Below are 24,067 nucleotides of genomic sequence, written 5' to 3' on the forward strand. Positions count from 1 at the left end.
ATCTGGTGGCCGGAAAGCACGTCTTGTTCTACTTGCTAAATATTGCTGTAATTCTAAAGTTGAAATTAATGTTCTGTGTTGGAAAAAAGAAAGTGTAAAATACAAAAAAACATATTATATTCTGTGTTGGTACAAAATAAAAACGAAATAAATACACCACAGTGTCTNACGTCTTGTTCTACTTGCTAAATATTGCTGTAATTCTAAAGTTGAAATTAATGTTCTGTGTTGGAAAAAAGAAAGTGTAAAATACAAAAAAACATATTATATTCTGTGTTGGTACAAAATAAAAACGAAATAAATACACCACAGTGTCTCCATGGTGAAGGCATATATAACCTAATAATGATAGTGATGCAAATAACCTAACTGTGATGCAGGCTGCAAAATCTGATGCTGTTGTTTTCATTGGTGATCCAAAATGAAAATCAGGGGAATTCTGCATAATGTTTTGTTGTTTTTTTTAAGGTTGATTTTAATGCTAACTGAATAAAATCCATGATTGTCACACACATGCACATGCAGGTGAAGGAGACAGTGACAACATTCTGAATTTTACAAGCAGCATCTATATACTGAACATCTGCAGAGCTGTGTGGGTGCAGATTCCTTATGGTCCTGCTGATGACAAAATCAGCTCATAAACATGTAATCTTACTGTGTCACCTCAGAAAAAATAGATATGAAACAAATGAAATATACAAATGTAACGTGCGTGGTTTGCAGAAACATACAATGCCAACATCTTCTTCTGGGCTGAGCTGAGTCACAGACAGTCAGGACATTGGAGAGTATTAAGAGATGGACCAATATGTTGTTGGTTTTTAGTCTTTTCATTTTTTACATTATTATTACATTACAAAAAAGAGAAAAACATATTTTACTTCATATTTTAAATTTGGAAAAATCTGATCAAACAACAAATGATAAGAATCAACTCTAACATGTTTGCTAGAGCACAGTACTTGATAGTTTTTGCTACAGTTGCTACAGACACAGCTCAGTCAGCACACAAAATGTAGACACTGCAAGGATTCGCAGTAATCACAAGCTCCCATATTAAAGACAAGGCATTTGAATAATGGATACTAGATTGCAACCTGCTGTCACTCATAGGAATATTTTCTGATGCTGGTAAAAGTTTGTTCTGTTTATATGTTTGTATACAGGAGAATAAACTAGGTGTAGCTTATAAGTGAAATTGAAAGTTAACATCAGGGGGGAAACTTGTGTTTTAAACACAAGCTTTTTCTCGCTGGCTTGACAGCTGATTGGTTGGGTGTTGTCATGGAGATGACAGGCCACGTGAACGGACGGGACCGAGAGGAGGTTCAAGTGGAATAAAAGCCAGGGAGTATTTATGATGGAGAGCACACTGGATAGACTCTCTCTTCTTCTCCTTCACTGACCACATGTGACAAGTTGAAGTGAAGTCAGAATGACTCTGGTGTCTCCTCTGTGAGCTCTCCTTTGCGCGCTCGTGTCTCAGCCTGGATGATGGAGGTGGAGGCGGAGAGCTGCTGGCAGCGTCTGCTCAGGCTGCTCCTTCTGATCTGCTTCATGCCTCTCCGCAGCTCGGCCATCGAGACCGGTAAGACTGCAGCCAGCGGACACACCGACTAGAAACACTTGTCACTCACTGATAGATGATGTTTGGATCGTGTTGAAAGTGACGCACTCGTGCGCACAATTTCTTTTAGACTGTGCGTAACGCGCTGATTGCGATTGGTGTCTCAGATGGAAGAGGCAGAGAGCAGAAGTAATTTTATTTTAATTGTGACTGTAGTAGGACTTGTAGCTGAAGTTTGCCTAGTCAAGTAGCCTGTCTGAGAGAAATAGGTTAGATAATATTGTAACATTTGAATATTGAGATAATCCTACACACATTATTTTCCTAATTGTGTTGCAGCTTATTAAATGTGGGTTCTGACTTCTCTGCAATTCAAAGTATTGTTTTGTTATAATGCCGTTTACATGCAGATTGAAAGGTCTTCACTGTGTGAGAATTTCAACAAAAAGAATGCATCCTTGATGTTCACTATGATGGATCACACCACTCAAGCAAGTCTCAAGAGTTGTTTTCATATGATATGGAAATTACTGGACACCTGAGAATTACTGGAACAGCAGAGTATTCTGATACAATTACCGGCCTGCCCTGGCAAAATTAAGTGGAGGCCATCTTTAAAAGGCTGTGGCACCTATCTTGTGAAACTAGACAACCTAAGGCATCTGTTGGCACCATGCATATTGGCATAGCTTGTTTGGAAGAGAGCTAAATAGCACTCCAAAGTTAAGCTAAATTTGGGCGAGGGAAATTACTGGCATGGCCATTTTCAAATAGGTCCCTTGAGCTCTCACCTCATGATATCTGCAACTAGCCTTTGACAACACAATTGAATTAATGAAATGCTGTTATAGCTTTTGGTTTTGGTGTACCACCAAAAAAAAAATTACTGGGGGCACCACTGCAGTAGAGCATCACTCCAAAATCACCACTAAAACTAATTTAATTATTATTATTGTTGTTATTATGACATGTATGATCAAATGATGTTGACGTTATTGATCAAGTCATTGACAAAGTTCAATCAAAGTTAGATACAGTACAATAAGATTGGGCAACATGAGAAAATATAAAGTGAGATTATTGTATTTAGTCTGTTAGTTTCTGTAGTGTTTATATTGAGTTAGCTCCCACTTAAATATCTACCTTGTATGAGACTGTTGTGGGTGATGTTGCAAATCAAAGAGCAGAACTGTTTTATGTTAGGACTGGATTATGAAACATGAAGCATCACTATGATGAAGGTCATCAGTTTTTTCAAGTATCTAATTTTCTGGACAAGCCAAAGACAAATTGTTACAACTCGGGAGGAAGCAGCATGAAGGAAACCAGATGGATAAACCAAATTTTATTATGTAAATTCAAAAAGAAAAGGAAGGACGGGTCATTCCAAGTCGGGTCCTACAGAGGCCAGACATTCAGTGAACACACATTGGAACAGGCTGAGTGCTCAGGTGTGCATCACTGAAGAGGCCCTGCCTTCAATTCTGGCAAACTGTGCGCAAAGAATTGTGGGTACCTTACGCCTGCTGAGGATACACACATGCATCCCTAGAAATTCTCTGAGGAAAGGACTCGGTCCTCAGTAGAATTCAAAGGATCCTTTACATTGGAACAGTCCTTCGCTTGGATTTGATGACGTTGCCTCCTTGAAATTTAGCCCTCTAAAGATCCTTCCTTGACTGAGAAGTACCAAGAGAGTGTGAGGGAGATGGCGAAGGGGGCTTTTGGGTGCTGCTGACTGGATAGGAGGAGTTAGTTAATCGGGAACTCCCTGAAACAAGAAACAAAAGCCAGGTGCTCAGAACACAACACAAATAGTCTTTTTGTCTGCATAAAATTTCTATTTTTTTCTGAAAATATACCTATCATGATATTTATCCATATCGTGATATAGAATTGCATATGTATGATACCTTTGTTTCCCATGTTGCGCACCCCTGCTGTAGCCCCATTAGACCAGTTTATTCATCTTGGTTCACTGAAGTCTTTATAAACTTTGTTTGGTGTACAGAAGGACTGAATCACTTTCAGTGTAAAGTGATCTAATAGAAGCTGCATTGAGTCACTGGTGTTAGAACAACACATGGATGGATAGTGATGCTGCTGCCCTTTACTACACAATGCTGTCTCACACACATTTCTCACTACAGTGTGTCACCCAGACCTTGACCCTCACCCACCCTCTGGATTTGCTCTCTGAGATGGGCACCATTTACAACGATAGCGTTGAAAAACAGTTGAATTTTCAGCCTGCAAAAATCTTTACTGGGGACTTGGTGTCCTCCGGTCAGCCATGTTTTGGACAGTGTCCCCTAAGGCTTTGTATTTACTTGTGTGGTGCAGAGGGGATGAGCTGTTTCCCACCAACAGGGGCTCCTGGGCTTTGGGACATTCCTGGAGGTCAGTGCAGGAGGATCTAGTTGTCTCCCAGGGAAACAGAGCTAATAAACTCCGGGGGTGGTCGTAAATTTTCTCATTATTTGGCCTGCGGCCCAGAGGCAGGGGGCGTTGGGTGGCTGGGTGGGGGCTGCTGGAGCCGGATCTGCCCACCCATCTGTCCTGGTCCTGCCTGTGGATGAGCAGTGAGCTGCTTTTCAAACAATCACATGCTGATCACATGGCTGATTCAACAGACCAGGTTTATGCTGATGTGTGTGAGTTCGTACATCTGCCAGTGTGCTGTAGACAAACTCTTCTATAGCATCACTGGGATTTTTAATTCAGCTGTTGTCATAAACCCAAATTCAGAGGTTTGTTAAAATTCTCCATCATCCACGCTATGATATATCTAGAAGTGGTGAGTCAACTGGACTAGCCTGGTGTTTGTATAAAATTTTCTCTTTGTGTTTCCCTGAACCATGTTTCCCTGACGAGCTGCAGTGGAGGTTTAGTAACAAAATGAGGGAATTCTGTGGGATGTGTTAATGGGCGGCATAAACAGGAGGAAAGCAAAACTTTATAGACGCACTTGAGAAATGCACCTGTCCTTCAGCATTTGAATTAAACAGACAACATGTCATATCAGCTTCAGATTAATATGGGACTCATCATCAGGGACAGACAGAAATTATGTATAATTAAAATTATACAGATTTTTTTTTAGCAAAACTCTAAAATCATATGAAGAAACATTCTCATGGAAATTTCATATATTGTTTTCCCCATTCATTAAAGCTGTAGTTGGTAACTTAAATTTAAATAACTTTTTGTCATATTTGCTGAAACTGTAACTCCATCCACACAGTATTACATGAAACAGATAATCTTGAAAAAATAATGCTCCTCCTCCTCCTTATAGTGCTTCTGATGGGTTTGCTAGAATCCACATTACCTAAATGAAAACAACCAATCAGAGCCAAGGATTCTCTAATGCAGCTGTCAATTATGTCAATCACATAGACTGTATACAGATGGACGACACGTCTCCACTTTCTCCCACTGTAGAAAAATGAAGCCAAAATATCGCAGATATGGCCGCTGCCTTCTTGTGCTGGTGACATAATTTAAAGCCAGAGTCTGCGTTGTAGTGATCTCTGGCGGTGTCGAGTTCTCACCCAAACACCCGTCCAACCATCTGCAAGCAATGCCATTAATCACAAGCACACATACTAAAGCGGTCAATCATGATGTCAGACCACCTTTCTATAGTATTAAATAACTAATTACACCAAAACTTAAACAGGAAAATAGCAGTGGGATAAGAACTACCTACAATGACAGAAACCATCATTGGTCCAGTAGGTGGTGCTTTATCATGGCTTGACTGTTTCCAACATGGCAGCCAGGTCACAAACACTCACAAAAACCCATTTGATGGATTTACTATCAAAAGCCAACAGAAGCACTTTAAGGAGGAGGAACGTGATTGTTTTTTTTAAACGAACGTGTCAAAAAGATATTTTTGTAGAAGTTACCAATTACAGCTTTAAAAACTCGTCTCTACAAATCAGTAATTTCACATATTCACTGACACTTTACAGTAACCCAAACTAGAGACCGACTCACGATGGGATCACTCCAGCTACGATACAGTGATCAATAGTTTTAAGTTATACTATGCAGGATTTTCCTAAAAACAATGCCCTCTGCTTGTATTTTCTTATGTTTTTCTTATTGAATGTGCTTGGGACGTTAATGGGCAATCCCTACCCCCCCACCCCCAGCAGTGCTCAGGTGAGGTTGGAGCTTCGTAAAAAGGTGGCGACCAGGTGCCAGATCGTTAGCAACAGGCATCCAAGAGACACAGCACCAAAAAACACAAATATAGCAAGGTGAAACGCCAAATGAGAGTGAATCTGAGGTTGGATTTTACTTTCACTTTTGCTGGTGAGCATTTGCAAACAGCAGCCGACAATCCTGCGTAGTATATCTTTAAATCAAATATGGGCCAGGGACGTAAAGTCGGGGGGCCAATAGCCAAGACTTCCTACCCCTACTTCCAATGCTCTTGCTTGTTCGGATTCAACCTTTATTTTGGTCTCAACTACACACCTGTTCTTGAGAGAACAGGCTAAAATCTTTTAGCCTGTTCTCTCAAGATTCTTGTCTGTCTGTAATGGATTCCTGAGATAATGATTTAATTCCAACTTTATCTCGACACTTCAGCGTTCACTGTTTTCTCTTGATCACAACTGAAATGTCTAATTACCCGTATAGAAGTTTCTGCATGTTGCCAAGAATTAGACACAAAAAGAAACAAGCCCCCTTTGTGATCATTAATATATTAAAGAATTGTATGTTTAGAGTTTTACTCATGTTCTACAGAAATGCTCCATGTATCAGCTCGCTGAGGATTCTGTCTTTTTCTTGGCAGTGAACGTGGTGGACTTCTGTGGCCAGACGATCCGCAGTGACGGCATGATCGTCAACTCACACCAGGAATCCAAGAAGTACTACTTTGTGACCATGGCAACTGACTGCCATCTCACAATGCAGGCCAGCTCCCCTAAAGACAAGGTCCAGTTCCACTTCCGCTTCTTTCTGGTATACAGTTTGCTACGAGTGGCCCCTCTGAGCCCGGCCCCTCTGCTTCCAGAGTCCCCTCGAGGCTCCGCCCCTCTCAACCCCAGACTGGAGCCCACATCTGGTGAAAGCTCAGGAGATCCATGTCATGCTGGCTCATATGTCCAGTTCTATGACGGACGGGACAGGAGCTCGCCTCCCCTCGGGCCTCCTCTTTGTGGGAAGAGCCCACCCCGGCCGGTGCTGTCCACAGGAAACTACCTGACCCTGAGGCTAGTGACCCGGGGGACTCAACCCAGAGTGGACTTTGTGGGGGACTTCACCTCCTTCAGACTGGGTAAGAAAGACACAGACAGGTCTATTCATTCTGCAGACACTTGGTGCCTCACAGGCTCTTTGGCGAGATACGGGATACATAAACTAATGTATGATGATGGTATAATGATCCTGATAACCTGAAATCAGAAAATAATGGATGAGGTCCATTATTTTATAGAACGGGACAATTTGAAGTACATTATCACTGTCATACAACAGCCACTTTACTAAAGGCATGATCAGTCATTTTCCATCTAAGTGTTTGCAGCCACTTTAACGCATGGGTAGGTTCGTTTTGCCAGTCATGGTTAACTGGTAAAGTAACAGGAAAATGTCAGAATCAGGTTTATTGTCATGTAGGTTTCTACATACACAGGTTGTCACATATGTCAGTTAGCATCAATATTAGGCTATGGTTACAAGAATACTGACTGCAATGTCCTCCAAGAATCACCACCTTAACATGGTGACTGAGTTTTTATGTGTCTGTGATCCAGGGAGTTGTATGGGGCAGTAGCTCCTAGTAGGGTCTGATAGTGTTCCCAGGTGAGGGGCCAGACAAAGAGCGATTCAATAGACCCCAGTGAATCGCTAAAAAAGGAGCTGGACCGCCTTGCCCAGAAAAAAAAAAAAGGAAACTGGGGGCCACTTCTGGAGCCAGACCTGGGAGGGGAGCTGGCTGGCGAGCATCAGGCCTTGTGCCATAGGGCCTGGTCCGGCTCAGCCTGAAAGACCAGCATTGAGCCACTGTCCTGTGGGCCCACCACATGCAGGAATAGGCATTAGGGATGGGTGCACTGTAAGCTGGGCAGCAGGTAAGGGTGGGGACCTGGGCATGCTGACCCCTAGCATTGCAGACTGGCTGTAGGTACATGGAATGTCACCTCCCTGGTGGGCACGGAACTGGTGCTGGTGCAGTAGGTGGAGCGGTGCCATCTACAATAGATATAGCTGGGCTCACCTGTACGCATAGCACTACTTCTGGAACCAAACTCCTGAAGCAGCGCTGGAGTCCAACTCAGCTGTCAATCATGTCAATCATTGCTGTGGACCGGAACTGTGGTCAAACTGTAGAACAAGGCAGCGTTGACTGAGTATGAATCAAGTTTCTGTTACTGCAGTGCCTATGTCTCGCCTCAGATGTTTCCAGGAACATATCTAAGTGTACTGATTTGCTGTTAAATGAGAAAGTTTGCTCAAGCCATTTAGAGAAATAGGCAGTGCTGTAACAGAGTCTTGATTCATATTTTATCAGCACTGCCTAGTTTGACAGTCCGACTGCAGTTGATGATCAGTGATTGAGAGCTGCGTTAAAGACTCCTTGGCTCTGAGTGGACGTTTCCTTCAGCCACAGAAGATTATAGCAAATGCCATTAGAAGCACTACAAGGAGGAAGAGCAACATGATTTTCTGTCACAGGTTATCTGTTTTATGTACTACTGTGTGAAAGTGGTGAAAGTTTCAGCAAATATGACAAAAAATTATTTTTGTTAAAGTAACCAACTGTAGCTTTAAGAAAACATACAAGTTCACTGAAAATCATTATTTGACCCCTATAAATTAGTTATTCTCTACCTTTTACGGGTGAATAATATTGGATTTTTTGCCAATATCCGATAAGCCGATATATATAACTGATTTGGCCAATAACCAATATTGATATATCCACTTATTTACCTTCCTAATTTCAGTTCNTACAGAGCCAAAATGACGACAACTGTATCATTGTCCAAATAATTATGGACCTGACTGTATATAACTGATTTGGCCAATAACCAATATTGATATATCCACTTATTTACCTTCCTAATTTCAGTTCTCATCAAGTCTCTTTTGTAGTGGCATTAACATCATATTGTGCATACATACTCTTATCGTGATGGCCCACCAGCAGATAGAGACATGAAATAGAATGCTTTACAATGTATGAAATATTCATTCATTGTTCAATATAAGAAAAGGCATGTTGGCTGATTCTAATAGTTTATTTTTAAAGCTAATATTGATCGATATCAATGATGTACCGATATAATCAGCATGTTGCCCAATTCTGATTCATTTAGTTCATTTTAAAGCCAATATCAGGCAACACCAATGATGTGCCGATATAATCTTGCAGCCCTACTACCTTTGATGTATATCACCAGAATCTCAACACCAGCAAAAGGCAGGGAAGAAGAATACTGGTCACTAGCCAACACTGCTGTAAACAAGAGCTTTGAAAATGCTTTATGAGGATGGAAATGCATTCAATGTGTTAACCCTGAACAACAATTGTTTTTCTTTATGCATTAAATCTCAATCAAAGAGACTCCTAAACTCCACTTGTGGCTCTGAAGTTTGTGTAGCTAAGTCAGATCCTCCCACTCTTGTCCTGATCCCTCAATTTGTTATCTTCCTCTTCAGGTTTTAACCAATCTCAGTGCAGCAATGAGCCCTATTTCACCTGCAGGAATGGGAAGTGTATCCCTCTCAGTCTGGTGTGTGATGATAAAGGCATTGACAACTGTGGGGATGGCAGTGACCTGGAGGAAAACCTGACTACAGGTTGTAAAGGTCAGTTAAGTGACGGGGTGACATTTGTAATGCTGATATTTAAAGGTACAGTCCGCGATTTCTTACAGCACACCCAAAATCTCATAGCAGATGCCTCACAACTAAGTTTTAAAAAATCTCCGTGCTGGGAGATTCTTGGAAATTGACCCCAATCTCTCCCCTATCAGCAGGTCAGCTTTTACCTCCTGAACCTCCACCGCCAATAGCAACCCCACCTCCACCTTTTGTAAATCCACCCACAGTGCCGATGTCTTCACACATCAATTGTGGCATGCCAGACAGCGCTCCCAGTCATGAGTCTGTAACAGGTGAGTGACCATTTTAGATATTTATTTATTCAACTAGTAGAAACCCTCTCCGCTGGCAGTCAGTGTGTAATGCACTATGCTTGTGTCTTGCAGTCACTTGGCTGGTAAACAAATTAACTAAGTGCCCATTTGGATGCAAAGTGTCCTGATGACTGGGCATAAAAGTAATGGAGGTGACCATTGAGTTGTTAATTTCACCTAAAGCCTCGTAAACCAATAAATGGTGATGGATTCTCACGGCAGAGAGCAGCCTTTTGAGTGATCTGTCTCTATTCCAGCGTCAGAGGTGCAAACACAGACTGTCTGGGCCAGCCTGTCAGCTTCTGATTGCTTTTAAGGCCCGGCCAAGTCTGGCCTAAGAAAACAGCAATTCTTCTGTTCTGGCTGTTCAGCCCAGAGAGGGAGAACGGGATTCACATTCTCCTGCTGTGCAAATTGCCAGCTGTTTATTAGCTGAGATCCATTTCAATGCACCCTGGTCAGCCCACAGTGAGAGACCACAGGCTGGATGAACAGACTGACTGATTCATTAGCAACTTGTAAGCTGTGATTGAATTTTGTTCAGTTTCAGAGTTTGAATACTGGAAATCTAAACAGTCAGCGGTCTCAAGGAATATAGATATGGGTAACTGTTAGAGCCAGCCTCTATGTACAACAACTATGTCAACACAATTAGACATATGTAGGTATGCTAGGGCATATTTGTAGGGCATTGTTTGCTAACTTTTAATTTTGGAGTTGGGGCCTGTATCTCTGTACTGGACACAAAGATTAAAAAGTAACTACAGTATTTTTCAACCTGTGCCATATCTTTCCACGGGTTTGTATCAAAGAGACTTAATGGGAATAACAATATTTGAAACTGGTCCAGAAGTGTTGAGCAAGATGGCTGCAGCCAGTGGTGGTGAAACAGGTTGCAGTGTAACTCAGGGCAAGTGCACCATCAATAATTTATGTCCACTAAAAGTGCTTGTTTTTGCCACTGACAGGGTCAGACTGTTATTCTAAGTGTCTGACAACATTCACCTTAGTTCATAAAAGTTAATTGTAACGTTTTGGTCGTCAAAAAAACTTATAGTTGAACTTAAAGACCCTCTAAGGAGTCCCATGTTCAGTTTTTCTTGTAAGTATATTTTGTTTTAATGTTTGTCTAAATATCTATACTATATGCAACTACAAGCTGCTACACATACACATTCATTTTCTATATCTATTATTTATTTAGAACAGTCAACAAAAAGAAAACAATGCCACATTGTGCACACTTTAGTGATCTATAAACTAAATAACCATTCAAAATCAACAAATCTTTACAGAAAATTGAAAAAAAAAAGTGTCCTCTGAATAAATAAAATAATAAACCAACAATCTGCCTTTCCTTTGCTCCTTTCTTCTTAATTTGTTCCCCTCCTCCATAACTCAAATTAAATATGGCTGCCATGTGAATAAAGAGAATTGTATGTTGCCCCCCTTTTATCCCCAGACTCCCCCGCCTCCCTGTCCCTGTTGGTTCTCTACATCATCCTGGGAGTAGTGGCAGGCAGCGTGGTGCTCTGCTGGTGCTGCTGGTCACCCGGCTGGTTCCTGTGGCGCGTCAGCTTCTGTCGCTTCGTACCTTGCTGCAACTCGGCCTGCGCCTCCTGCCAGCTCTGCGCCCGCAGCTGCACCAACAGCAAGGAGCGCCGACTGGCAAAAGTTACCCCACACACACCAGTCAACGGCACCCCGGCAGGCCCGGCGGCCACCAACAACAGTGCTGATGAAAATGTAACCACGGCAGCTGTCTAGAGCAGGAGGACTATGATCAGTTTTGTCATGTTGGGACATGGGTGCAGTGGTATGCTGATACTGAGCTGTGATCAGTGAACAGACATGAACAGCTGCTGCGTGAGGCAGTGCAACATGACCAAGAATCTTTACAATGAAGGTTGGACTGATGTGGTCCAGTATGTAATTCTGAAATGAGCAGAGCTGAACGGTTTAACTGTGGTTTGTGTGCTTTAAATGTGATGATGCAGGTGATGACACTGTTGTGTTTATATAAGAAAGTAAAGCAGGGTACAGTATGACTATGGATTGTGTAAAAAGTATGAATGTATCTGAAAGGATAAGATAAAGGGTTCTTACAATTACTAAAGAAACATTTGTTCATGTACACAGCACATTTCACCTGTTTCCAAGTTATCTCTTATGTGTTCATGATGGCAGCACATTCTTTTTAGGAGATGGCTTATGAAGTTAAACATGTGCAGCCTTTTATGGCAAGCCTTTTTAACATTTAGTGATTTAGTTTTTACCAGTGGAAATGACTTCCCAACATGTCAAAATGTCCTTCAAGATATCTGTAAAACAATTTTGACATGTTACAAATATATTTTCACATGTAGACACTACATTTTGACTAGTCATAACTGATTTTTTGACAACTTTGATTGAATTATAGATATGAGTAATTTCATTTTCACTAGTAGAAATAAGAATTACAGATATCTACAATTAAATTTTTACATGTTGAAAAAGGATTGTGACAAGTGGAAATGTAATTACCCATTTCAGATACCAACAATCGAATTTTCAATATGTATGACATATCAACAAACCATTTCGAATAAGTGGGCATCCTGACATTTAAGTACCACAGAGCCATTGGTCCACTTTCAAATTATCATATACATTTCAGATGTGTAGTCAAAGTAGCGTATTTATTTTGGAGATGTATGTAGCCTACGTTATTGAAGATTCCTACAATGACATTTCAACTAGTGGACATTCTAAAATTCAATTCTGAGTAGTTACAAAAAAAAAAAGTAGATATCCCAAATATAAGTTTTACTTTTACTTATATCATTTCCACTATAGTTACAATTGTATTTGAGATATCGGAAATGTAATTCTAGATATTTGAAATTACATTCTTACTAGTTACAATTCCAAGCCGACATACCAATAATTTAATTTTGACTTGTCAGAAAAATTTAGATATCTAGAATTATATTTTTGATATCTGTAATATAAGAACAGTTGTATCTACAATGACCACTGCCACAAGCAAGAACTGAATTGTTGATATCAACAGTTGACACCTGTAAGAAATGAATTGTAGATATCTTAAATTAGAATTGCTAATGGTCAGGATTACATATTGGATATGTTGTTAAGCAGTTGTTAATATCTGCAATTGTTATTATCGCTACCAAATAATTGTTAAAAGGGCTTGCCTTTAATGTTTGGCCAGTTTTCAGAGAAGAAAATGAAGAGTGTAAAGTTGTTGGTGTAAACAGTTTTTAGTCATATGTTTGTATATAGACATGCTTTTCTGCTCTGCCTTAGAGGTACCGTTTTTATCATGCAGTGAAATTATACTTCAAGTCCACAGCTTCGACCAAAACTATGCCATGGACACATGCTGTGGCAAACAGCCCCACAACTACAAAGTCACCCACCTGGTGACAACAGCTGTTCTCCCTTGGAGAAATTCCTTCAGACTTTCCACTCTCCTCCCAGCAGTCCACTGTTGCTCCACATATAAACCAATGTGGAGTTTGAAAAATAGAGCACAAGTCACCCAGTGTATAGCAGTCGACATTTTGTAGGGCAAAACTTTTTGCTAAGTATGAACTACTAACGTGCTATTGTGTGGACAAAATAAAGATAAAGCAAATTACAACAGAGTTTCATGCTGAGTAATCAGTTTAAATCAGTAAAGGATTGTCAGCATTAGTACACAGATTAGTACCTGTAGCTGTGGTTGACACACTTTGAGGGGTGAAACTGAAAAATGAAATGATAAAAATAAAAAACAGTATTGTGTTGATCATTTGCGATTACAATACATTTAAAAAAAAAAGGTGAAGAATGTAGCTAAAATACATTTATAACTTGAAAGGATGAAGATGTGAATCATTTAACAAAAAACAATGATTTGACAAACACTCCTCTCCATTCTGTCAGTGTTTCCTGTGGTGTGATTATTTATTGTCATTCTTGTCTTTAATGTGCACTGGCCAATGCGTCAACCATAAACAATCCCTCTGCCACCTCAAGCCAGATTATGGTTGTAGTTTCCGGAACTTTTTAAGTCTTGGCTGTATTTCAGCCTGCCCATTTTCTCTCCATGTGTAAAGTTTCAGCCTCAACTAGGAGACTGCTGTTCATGTCTTTGGTGATCCTCTGACTTTTCATCTAGTGCCATCACCAGGTTCAATTTTATTTGTCTAATACTTTGGTTTATGCCCAAATATCTGCAAAACTGATGATATCACCGTCAGCGTCAACTACAGGCTACATTGTGTTTACTGATAATTAGCAAATAGTAGCATGCTAACATGGTAAACAAAAATGCCAAACCTGGTAAAAGATCTACCTGCCTGATATAAGAATTAATCGTCATTGTGAGCATGTCATCGCGTCAGCCTTAGCATTTAGCTCAAAGCATTGCTGTACCTAAAAGTTGCCAGTGTGCATTTTTGTAAATCATGAATATGTTACATTTGCATGTTTCATACAGATCATATAAATGTTATGAAAGTGACATAGTTTATGAAATGACTTTGTCATCAGTGAGCAAGACGACAAAAACAAAACCTGCTGTTTTTTGGTGACCCATCATTGTATTTCCTGCCATGATAGTGCAACAATTGGCAGTTTGTACCAATATTGAGGCATCGCTGTGATTCCAGCGAGGTTTGTGCCACTTACTTCATCATTTAATATTTGTGAGTTCCACAAAGTATGTGGACAACTGAACATTATGTCCATATGTGACTGTTGACCATGTCAATGCAGACACATGGACATCAATATGCTGCTGTAACAGACTCTCTTGATGTAATGTTGAGATTTTTTTACTTCATTGGACAGAAGGGACCCATCCAAAACCAGGAAAAACATATGTAAATATGTGGATAGGAATGTCTACTTTTAGGTAATCATTGGTGTGAGTCATAAACTTCTATGCAAAAAAAAGAAAGCAATGGAAATGAGATTGTGAACTAACCAAACCAAGAGAAGATGTTCTTATTTTGCCATGAAGTAAATCAAAATTTGGGTTTGATGTCTTAGCAAAATCCTCTGTTCTCTCCCAGGCTTCATATAGGCCACATCACATAGTATAGTATAGTCAAGCCCCCTGTCCTCTCCTCCCTTTACCCAGATTGATGCTTCATGTGAGGGGCAACCTGTGTTCATGTGTCCACCAAGCAAACTTTCTTTGTGGCATCCTCTAGATGGAGTAGCTCCATAACCTTTCCTCCCTTTGCCACACTGTGTGTTGTGTAGATACATTACACAGAGCCCCCTGTGCTGTCCTTTTAGGGATTTAGGGATTTTGAGTCCTTGGTAAGGTATAAGGCCATATGCTTAAACAAATAATGTGTTTCTGACCTCCACGTTGCCAGGCTGCAGCACACTGAAACATGCAGACTTCTTTATCTGTCTTGCTTTCTGCTGAGACTGTACGGGAATACACGTGCATCCGTACACTCATCAGACAACACACACACACACACACACACACACACACACACACACACACCAAGCACAGTATACATCCAGTCAACCCACATGCACTCAGACATGCAGGCGTGACGTGAAGGTCAGCTCTCCAGCTGGATTCCTGTCAGCAAGGCTTCACTGACATCTAACTTTAAGTTTAAGCTTTTATCAGTTTCCTCAAATCATTTCATTGATAAATCCCACTATTACAGGCTGATTTCACCAGCTCTGTGTGTTGTAAACACAGAATCTTTGACAATGTGAGAATCTCTGGAAGTTAATTACAATCAAAGTACGATTAAATTGTTAAAGAAATGGCATCTGATCCGTAAAGCCGCACTTATCAATATTTTTATAGCAAATGTGTAAAGTACAAGGGGTCACTCAACATTAGGAACCAAAAAAGAAGTATCACCTAACTTTGCAGCTCTGTTCTACAGGTTTTAACCTCTTTTAGCTCATTGTTTTGGTTTTGTGGCTCTCAGCTACCTTATATCTAGCAGCACCTATTTTCAGTGGGAAAAGCCCACTGTGTACTACCAGCTTACCACCAAACAGCACACAGGCAAAGTTGGCAACTAGCTGGTGAACATAGTGAAACATTTAGCTGCTAAGGGGACAGATATTTCCTTCAGGAGTTGGTGGAGACCAAAAACAGAGCTAAAAGATTGAATATTGGACTTTGATCTGGATGACACAACTCCATATAAATGCTAATGTTGCTCTGTGCATGCTGGATGTATAAAAAGGAAACTGCTTACGAGTCCACCATAATACCTTTATAAGGTAATAATATGTCATTGTGTTTGCTGTGTTTCCACTTCACCCACATGGCCCAAAAAAAAGTCAATTCATGCAGCTTTAAAAGGTGTTTATTGTATTTTTCCAACAATATACATTTTTAAAAAAAATACTGATTTGATTTGTTGGTAAGGTATATAGTGTCAAGACATTCTTAACATGTGTTATATTGCATAAAAAATAGATAATGAAGATTTGCTTGTATTATAGAATATTACAAGGAATGTTTTCTATTTTAAAAAGTTTAAGGCTGCTTTGTTTTCGGTGTGTTTTTTGTTTGTTTGTTTGTTTTGGTTTGTTTTTGACTACTCAGTGCTTACAGATTGATTAATATTTCAGCTGTGTCAGTCTTTGTTATGTAAATACTGTGGTGATGATGATACTGCAAAATAGAAATGTACTGTGGCTTCTTAATGCCCAGAGTTTTCCCATAAGTTTTCTGTTATATCAAGGAATGAAAAAATCACAATGACAGTATTATAGTATATTCTGTCACTTCACTTCAGTAAAATGATGTTTATACCGAGTGAAATGTTCAAACTCAAGATGCCTTGAGAGAAATATTCTTCACTAGACATCCCAATAAAGTTTAGAGTTTAAGCTAACCACACAATAGTTTGTCATATTTGTCCTACTTGCATTTCAGTACTGAACTGGTTAAAAAGCTCACAGTTCCAGATGTAGTCACGTCCGCAGCACTGTGCAGCTTGTTGTCCTTTGTGTGAGTCAGAGGCTGCTTGGTTGACAGTCGGGGGGGGGGGCTTGGCACAGAATCAGCAGCTTCACACTGTGTGTGTCGCCTCTCGTATCCACTGGCAACCTTTTAAGTCAAATCCCCATTTCTACAAAGGATAGAAAAAAAATCTTTACCCAGCCCTTTTGTCACTTTGATTTGACTTTCTGTAATTGACCTTTTGACCCCTAGTTAAACTGGTAGGTTGTGCAGCCGGAGGGTCCATAATTGTGTCAAATGTGTTGACACCAGACAGCCTTCCTGCAGAGGCATACTGTCAGAGAATCATTTTTGACCTTTTTATGCAGACAGATACACCACCTTTTCATTTGCCAAATAGACTTAAAGAGAGGTTAACCACCTGCATAGTCTCATCAGTCTATGTGACAAACTTATCACAGCTGTACAGCAGTAAAGAGAAGCCTGAACTCTGTAAAACTGAGGTGTAAGATAAGAAACATTACCAGGCAAAACAACTGAAATTGATCCTAAACAGACCACAATAAAGCCATAAGTGCTGCCTGTGATAACCAGTCTGCCCTTGCCTCAATGATAAACATTAACCACTTAATTTGAAGTGTATTTACACTGCTGGTGCCCTAAGCTTCTAGAGTAAGGGGAAATATGAAAATAAGTGATTATAGGAACCTTGAGTCAATATTAAACTGCATGTGTGCAGGAACACAAGTCTGGATATGTTATCGTCTCTTCTGATTCTACGCTGATTAGATAGAGGTCATGGTTTGACCTCACAGTTATTTTGGGTCACCTGTGTTCAAAGATTTAAGGGTTGTTCATTTCAGCACTCACGTTAGCTCATCACTCAAGCTATTCTTAGGCCAAAGAGTATCGTGTTGACTCAGGGTTATATTGGCCTCCCACTGTGTGTGTGTGTGTGTGTGTGTGTGTGTGTGTGTGTGTGTGTGCATTATGTAGGTAGTCCCATTGTTGCTGTGCTATCTCATTGAGCCATGCTGCTGGATCTGTTAATGACTCAGCTAAACCGTCTTGTGACTTGCAGTCAGCCTTTAAAACAACAGGGGTTCAGGGCCCACACTCACAGCCCAGACACCATAATAAATGTTGGCACTGTATTTCAGCAAATCACAGATTTGTTATATCCTCCTGAGACCCTGTGTCCTCATATGAGGACATCACATTTTGGCTTTACTTGACCTTATACTTAATTCTACTTAACTTAGACCCATTGTTGATATTCGTGGACACTTTAATGTGCCATCTAGTGGTAGTGAGACCACAATACACTAATCCACGTAAAAACAAGATGGCAGCCATCTCTGTCAGGTCAGTCTGTCCAATACTTGATCACATTTTATGGTTGAAACTTGTTTATTTTACTGTTGTCCTGTTTGAGGACATTGGGGCTTAATTATCAATGACAATGTTCAGTTTTTCATACGTATTGGATCCTACTGATCCCAAATAGTTGGGAGAAATTAAAAATACATACCAAACAACAGTTCGGGTCTCAGAAGGATATTTGTACATTATGATGCAGCAGATAGGTTGAAACTTTTCTTTTCCTAACATTTCAACATCGTTGTGGTTAACATGTGGTTAGATTTAGGCATAAAAAGACTTATGTTATGGTTATGAAAAGATTATGCTGGGGCTTAAAAAACTACTTTTGGTGACACAGTCCTCATACATGTATGGAGTACTATTATTTTATTATGTCGATCTGTTCTGTACACACAATATCGATTGCACACCTGTCCGTCCTGGAAGAAGGATCCCTCCTCAGTTGCTCCTCCTGAGGTTTCTTTCTTTTTTCTTTTTTTTTTTAAATGTTTTTTTGTTTTTGTTTTGTTTTTCCTTATCCTCTGTGAGGATCCAAAGGACAGAGGGATGTCGTATGCTGTAAAGCCCTGTGAGGCAAATTGTGATTTGTGATATTGGGCTTTATAAATAAAATGAAATTGAATTGAATTGAATTGAACTGAACTGAACTGAACTGAACTGAATTTAATTTAATTGAAAAAACAACCACTTTTCATGATGGCACTGTCCCCAGTGGAAAAACGAAAAACGTGATGGCCCACTAAAATACACCCATGTCTCGTGGCTAAAAAGCCCCTGGAGACACAGTTATAAATCTCTAAAAAAACAACCGATTCTGTTTTTGTTTGCTAATTTTAAACAGTGGTCTGCTGATGGCAGACACCTCACTTAGCTGTGAGACATACAAATGTAACTTATTTAGGGTTTGCAGAAACATACAATGCCAATATTTTTCTTCTGGTGACTGGGCTGACAGTCAACACGGGGGTGCATCTATGTGAGTATCTCAGATTAGCAAAGCTTGTGTATTGACTGCATTTAGCCATAAATACCTTGAATTTCTCCAAGTTGTTTCTACCACTGGTCATGGGAGAGGAACAAGGTATGAACACCTACTGGTTCAAGACATTGGAATGGAACAGACCCTGTTCACCTCATCGAAGTATATAATTTGGTATCCAAACTATTACGTAGACATGGATGCAAGTCAATAGGAATGTTGACAGAAGGTACACTGTGTAATCCTTTTTAGATTATACCCATAAACACTAAACATTACAAGGTGTACCTAAATAGAATACTGAGAAAATTTAGTTTCACTCATTTTTGCTTATGGTTTTCAGTAGAAAGAGAGAGAGAAGGGATGCCTTGCCTTCTTCTCAAGCTTGATTTATACTTTGGTCATAATGTTAGATGTTATTATCTTCTAAGATACAGCAAAGAGTTTACATTAAGACAAGTGTTGTGCCTTTTTCCTTTTTTTTGGATGAAAACTGTGACTTTAAATTGTGAAAATGTGCTTGGCAAACACATGTGTTTCCATTTAGGCTATGTGTCAATGACATTTTATTACATTTAAAACACTTTGATGGATGTTTGTGTATTATTGTGTTTTGCTTTATTGGCATGTGAGAAGAACGACACTGATGTGATTGTATCAAAATGAAAGACCTGAAGAAGCATTCAGATCCTTTATATTAATAGAGGTAACAATACAGCAATGTAAAAATACTCCCTTAAAAGTAAAAATCTTGCATGAAAAATCCTACTTAAGTAAAAGTGCGTAAGTATAAGCAGCAAAATGTAGTAAAGTTTTACAGTACACGTGCTACTGGTCATTCCTGTTTACCTGGGGTTGTTGCTGGATCTGTAACGATATCTGAAAGGTGAACCTGATTTCGTTATTCACACGTGCAAGAGCAGCTATATATGAGTATGATAAACGTGGTCAATAACCGTCCTGCCAGAGTTTTACATGATATGGCCACTGGAATGAATGTGAGTATATGGATTGTTAATGAAATTACAGTGGGAAAAATATCTCAACAAGAATGTCTGTCTTTTGACAAATTCTGCCAATGGGTTAAAATTTCAAGTTTTCAAAACTTCATTCAGGAACTTTCCAGTAATGACTGTCAGTGTCTTTAACAACACACAACAAGAAGCCTTACTGCTCCACCATCAAGAACAATTAACACTTCTAGAACATTCTTGAAAGTTATTTTGTAATAACAGATGAAACTATAGGCTATCTCACTGCACTAGAAGATTTTTTTATACTCAATGGGGTATACATTTTTGCTGTGATCTGAACACTTTTCTTGACAAGCAGAAATGCTTAATGTAGACATGTTGGCAAATAAAATGTGCAGCAAACTTTTGAAGGATTTAAACCACAGGGAAAGCAAACTTTATAAAAAACATCAACTTTATTGATATAAAAAAAAATATTTACAGTATTTGTGCATAGCATAATATTAACAACAAACATTCCTCTCAAACACAATCAGTAGGTGGATTGGCAGATCAGATACCTCCACCGGACAACAGGCGGCGCTACACAGCAGCTTACCGCAGCCAGACAGACCCAACACCATGCTGCCTTCAGGTACTCCTAACTTCAACATCCATAGTCATAACTTTAGACCATAAAATATGATGCTTTGTTATAATTTAGATAGATTTTTTTTTAAACTTTGAAAGTTGAACTGTTGGTTTGACAAAACCAACATTGTGAAGGAGCTCTACTTTTACAAGCCAATCAATCCATAATGATAAAATCATTAGAACAAAATGAGCTCCGACTCAACCATCTACAGCAGGGAATTCCTCAGAACATTTTCCTGATCATACTTACTTCTACTTTAACATGTAACATTGTCAGTGCAGGATTTGTATTTTTTTGAACAGTTCTTACATTTACTGGGGATCTGGGGATCCAATTGCAGTGTCCTTTGGGAACCACAAAACCACTGGTCTAACTGAGTTAATGTACACTTCACTTATACCATATACTGCATCATTAATGACATGATCTCAGTGGGAGAGCCTGTCAGAAAGTCTCAGCTCTTCCATGTGTGCTGCCACTGAGGCCTTCGGGGGTCTTTCATATGTGCCCAATGTGTAAACACATACTAAAAACATTTCCAACAGCACTTGAAGGAATCATTAATAAGCAGCACAGAGCCAAGCAGCTCAGACACCTCTGTCTATAAAGCTTCAAATATGTACATGTTGCACAACTCAGTGGTGTTGCAGGAGGCACAAGCAGTTCTTTAATAAATATGTCAAGTCACTTAGGGCTGGCCCCTTTGGCTTTAGGAGGCATGCAGCCGATTGGCACTACTCCGCTGGCTGAGTCTGTGGGCCTTGTAGAGGTTCATGCTCTGGGTCAGGGCCCCAGTTTCATGAGCCAGCTCCTCCACCTTCTCCTCCTCCTCCTCCTCCTCCTCCTCCTCCTGAGCCCCCACACTGTGCTGTGTCTCAGCCTCAACTGTCCTCTGCTCCCGGGCCAACATGAGGACCATCTCTGCATCCATCGGCTCTTCAGAGGAGAAAGGGTGACACACGGTCTCGACAAGGCCAATGACTGTCCCCAGCACCGCGAACACTGAACCCACCAGGTAGACCTTCAGCATACCACGGCTGGGCTTCTGACTCAGCATCTCTTTGGCGAAGGGTATCAACTCCTGCATGGTTTCCATTTCCACTGGTTTTGCTTCAGCTGACATGCAATGGTGGGCTGAAGGTTGTATGGAGACCTGTTAAGCATAGATCAGACATGCAGATTTGTCTGTTTAGAGATCATTGTAAATGCAATACCTTTGGCTATTGAAACTAAAAACACCTTTGAAGACACCACTTTGAATTCATTCAAGTCATTAGACCAGGTTACAAATCAACTCTGAGGTTTGCAGCAACAATGCAGCAGCATGATACCTCTCACTGATTTACACATGATATAAAATACAACACTGAATAGATTTAAATTTAGTCTACACTTTAGTGGGGGACAAACAGTTTAACAAAAGACAGACTATATACAGTTGCCGGCTATTTAAAAATACACTAATGTAACAGCAGTCTAATATCCCACTACTGCATTTGACCCACAGCATATAAACTTTGGTAATGTTTCTAAAGAAAATATAATAACTTACTGTGATGTTGTTTGCTCTTGTTCTTGTCATAGGTTGATTCTACTCACAAGTTCCAGTTTGTGGCAAGTGTACACCTTTACTGGCTGCTGTGGTCATTTATAGCCCCACTCTCTCCACCCACACACTGACAGCTGCTGAATATTCAGGAGGCATGGAGGATTGTCTCTGGCAACAAAAAAGGCTTTGAGCCAGAAACTTTGACCCAGTTTGCGTGTAGGCTCATTACACAGTCAACACTGGCACTAATGGCCTTACTAGTGTTACACTAGATCATCTGCAGTGTACAAAAGAGAGTTTATTGTGAGTGCTGTACACTGGGTTCTAATTATAAGTGACACCAACATTCTCAGACTTTACAGTGTGTGTATATTTTTAGCCTGTTGACTTGTGAAGTCAGTTAGGTCATACCTGTTATACCAAATGTATAGTATTGTGCCATGCTATATTCGGTATAAGACCAAAATGTTAGGAATTGTTAGGAAATGACAAGCAAATGAAAAAAAGATGTTCACCACTTGGATGACACTTCACATTTAGAAAAACACTGCGTCAGTGATGGCCTTGGGAGGGCTTATTCCCAATAAATGGTTTGTTTCTTACAATCAACATACTTCTTCAAATTAAAGCTGTATATTTGTCTTTTTAAGGAAAATGACAACCATACTATTGAAGAACAATCAATTGGACTAACAACCTGACAACCTACCGGTATTAGTCTATGCATATCAGATTATTAGTTTTATTACCTGTAAAATAATCAGTATGTGTATATCAGTATGCGATTCAGAAACTCTCCATGTTGAGATGGTATTTAACTAGCCTGAATACTTCAACAACATAATGTACAATGACTTTAGGTTTTGGTGTGTCACCCCAAGATTTTCAGTGGCCCCATCTGGCCACCCCCATGAAAAAATTCTGAGGGTGCCACTGCACTGCACAATAGGCAACAAATTCTCACCCCCAGCTTGTCAAAAACAGCGGCTAGGTCTGTGGCTCTAAGCTTCAAACTATGACCCTCTAGACGCCCCTCCAGTGTCAGTTTTGGAAGCGTCAGTTTCTGCATCAATTTCTGCTCCTTACTTACGAGTGTATTTTAAAATAAACTTCCGTGGTCACAGGAAAAGTAAGAAAAGTATCTAGTGCCTATAGGTTCAGGCAACAAGACTACTTTGTTAGGGTTAGAAAAACAATCACAGTTTGGGTTAAAGTAACTACATTTGTTACAGTAACTTAAAGTGCATGTTAAAACGCATAGCTGCAGCCACATTTCATTTGGAGCCTACTCAACAAGCCCGTACAAACTGCACCCACCACCAGTACAAGACGAACCCACCAACACGACAATTATTTGAACCCTGCTAGAATGCGACATAGTGAATATATATCAGGGGAAATGTAGTAATAATTCACTTAATAATAAATAATCGAATCATTAATTATGAATTAATTCATTATGAAGACATGGTTAACTACATAAGTAATGAGATGTAACCCTTACCCTAACCTTAACCGCTGCTCTTTTAACCCAGCTCTTCATATTTAGCTAGATGTTAATTTAGCATTTGCCTCAGGACTTCTGCTTCCGGGGCAAGGAGCGAAGGAGGATGATCATGGACTGACAAGTACGTATGGTGAGTCACATAGCTGCTCTAGCTATAGCTATACCTACTCAGGTATGTCCCTTGACTACTGTACCATATGATGACTGACGGCTGAAAAAACTCAAGTTGACTGGTTTCACATAGAACACGAACACAGGTCCCCTTGGTGGAGGTCCAGTGTGTATTTGACACATCCAAAACCCCTTCCTCGCTACTCGCACTGTCTCACTCTTGCTAGTAGGCTACATTATTATTGTGGA

The 24,067-nt window shown here is 40.0% G+C and overlaps 2 protein-coding genes across 2 annotated transcripts; one reads left to right on the forward strand and one right to left on the reverse strand.

Moving 5' to 3' along the window:
- The first annotated feature begins 1,357 nt into the window (after positions 1-1,357).
- ldlrad2 (low density lipoprotein receptor class A domain containing 2) lies at positions 1,358-16,603 on the forward strand. Its single transcript, XM_050039349.1, has 5 exons — positions 1,358-1,591; positions 6,384-6,869; positions 9,257-9,406; positions 9,574-9,714; positions 11,198-16,603. Exons 1-5 carry the CDS (start codon positions 1,495-1,497, stop codon positions 11,500-11,502), a joined length of 1,179 nt encoding a protein of 392 aa, XP_049895306.1. The 5' UTR covers positions 1,358-1,494; the 3' UTR covers positions 11,503-16,603.
- A 3,850-nt stretch (positions 16,604-20,453) lies between these two features.
- LOC126386782 (G0/G1 switch protein 2-like) lies at positions 20,454-22,305 on the reverse strand. Its single transcript, XM_050039361.1, has 2 exons — positions 22,204-22,305; positions 20,454-21,804 (listed from the first exon to the last, which is right to left on the reverse strand). The coding sequence occupies exons 1-2, from the start codon at positions 22,231-22,233 to the stop codon at positions 21,361-21,363; spliced, it is 474 nt and encodes a 157-aa protein (XP_049895318.1). The 5' UTR covers positions 22,234-22,305; the 3' UTR covers positions 20,454-21,360.
- Between the last annotated feature and the right edge of the window lie 1,762 nt (positions 22,306-24,067).

Source organism: Epinephelus moara, chromosome 24 (assembly GCF_006386435.1).
Source record: "Epinephelus moara isolate mb chromosome 24, YSFRI_EMoa_1.0, whole genome shotgun sequence".
NCBI classification, from domain to species: Eukaryota; Metazoa; Chordata; class Actinopteri; order Perciformes; family Serranidae; genus Epinephelus; species Epinephelus moara.

Coding starts and splice junctions, on each gene's coding strand:
- ldlrad2 (XM_050039349.1), top strand. CDS start 1,495: ATGATGGAGGTGGAGGCGGAGAGCTGCTGGCAGCGTCTGCTCAGGCTG. Junction 1,592..6,383: donor CAGCTCGGCCATCGAGACCG/GTAAGACTGCAG, acceptor TTTTCTTGGCAG/TGAACGTGGTGGACTTCTGT. Junction 6,870..9,256: donor CTTCACCTCCTTCAGACTGG/GTAAGAAAGACA, acceptor CTTCCTCTTCAG/GTTTTAACCAATCTCAGTGC.
- LOC126386782 (XM_050039361.1), bottom strand. CDS start 22,233: ATGACAAGAACAAGAGCAAACAACATCACA. Junction 21,805..22,203: donor CAAGAGCAAACAACATCACA/GTAAGTTATTAT, acceptor TATGCTTAACAG/GTCTCCATACAACCTTCAGC.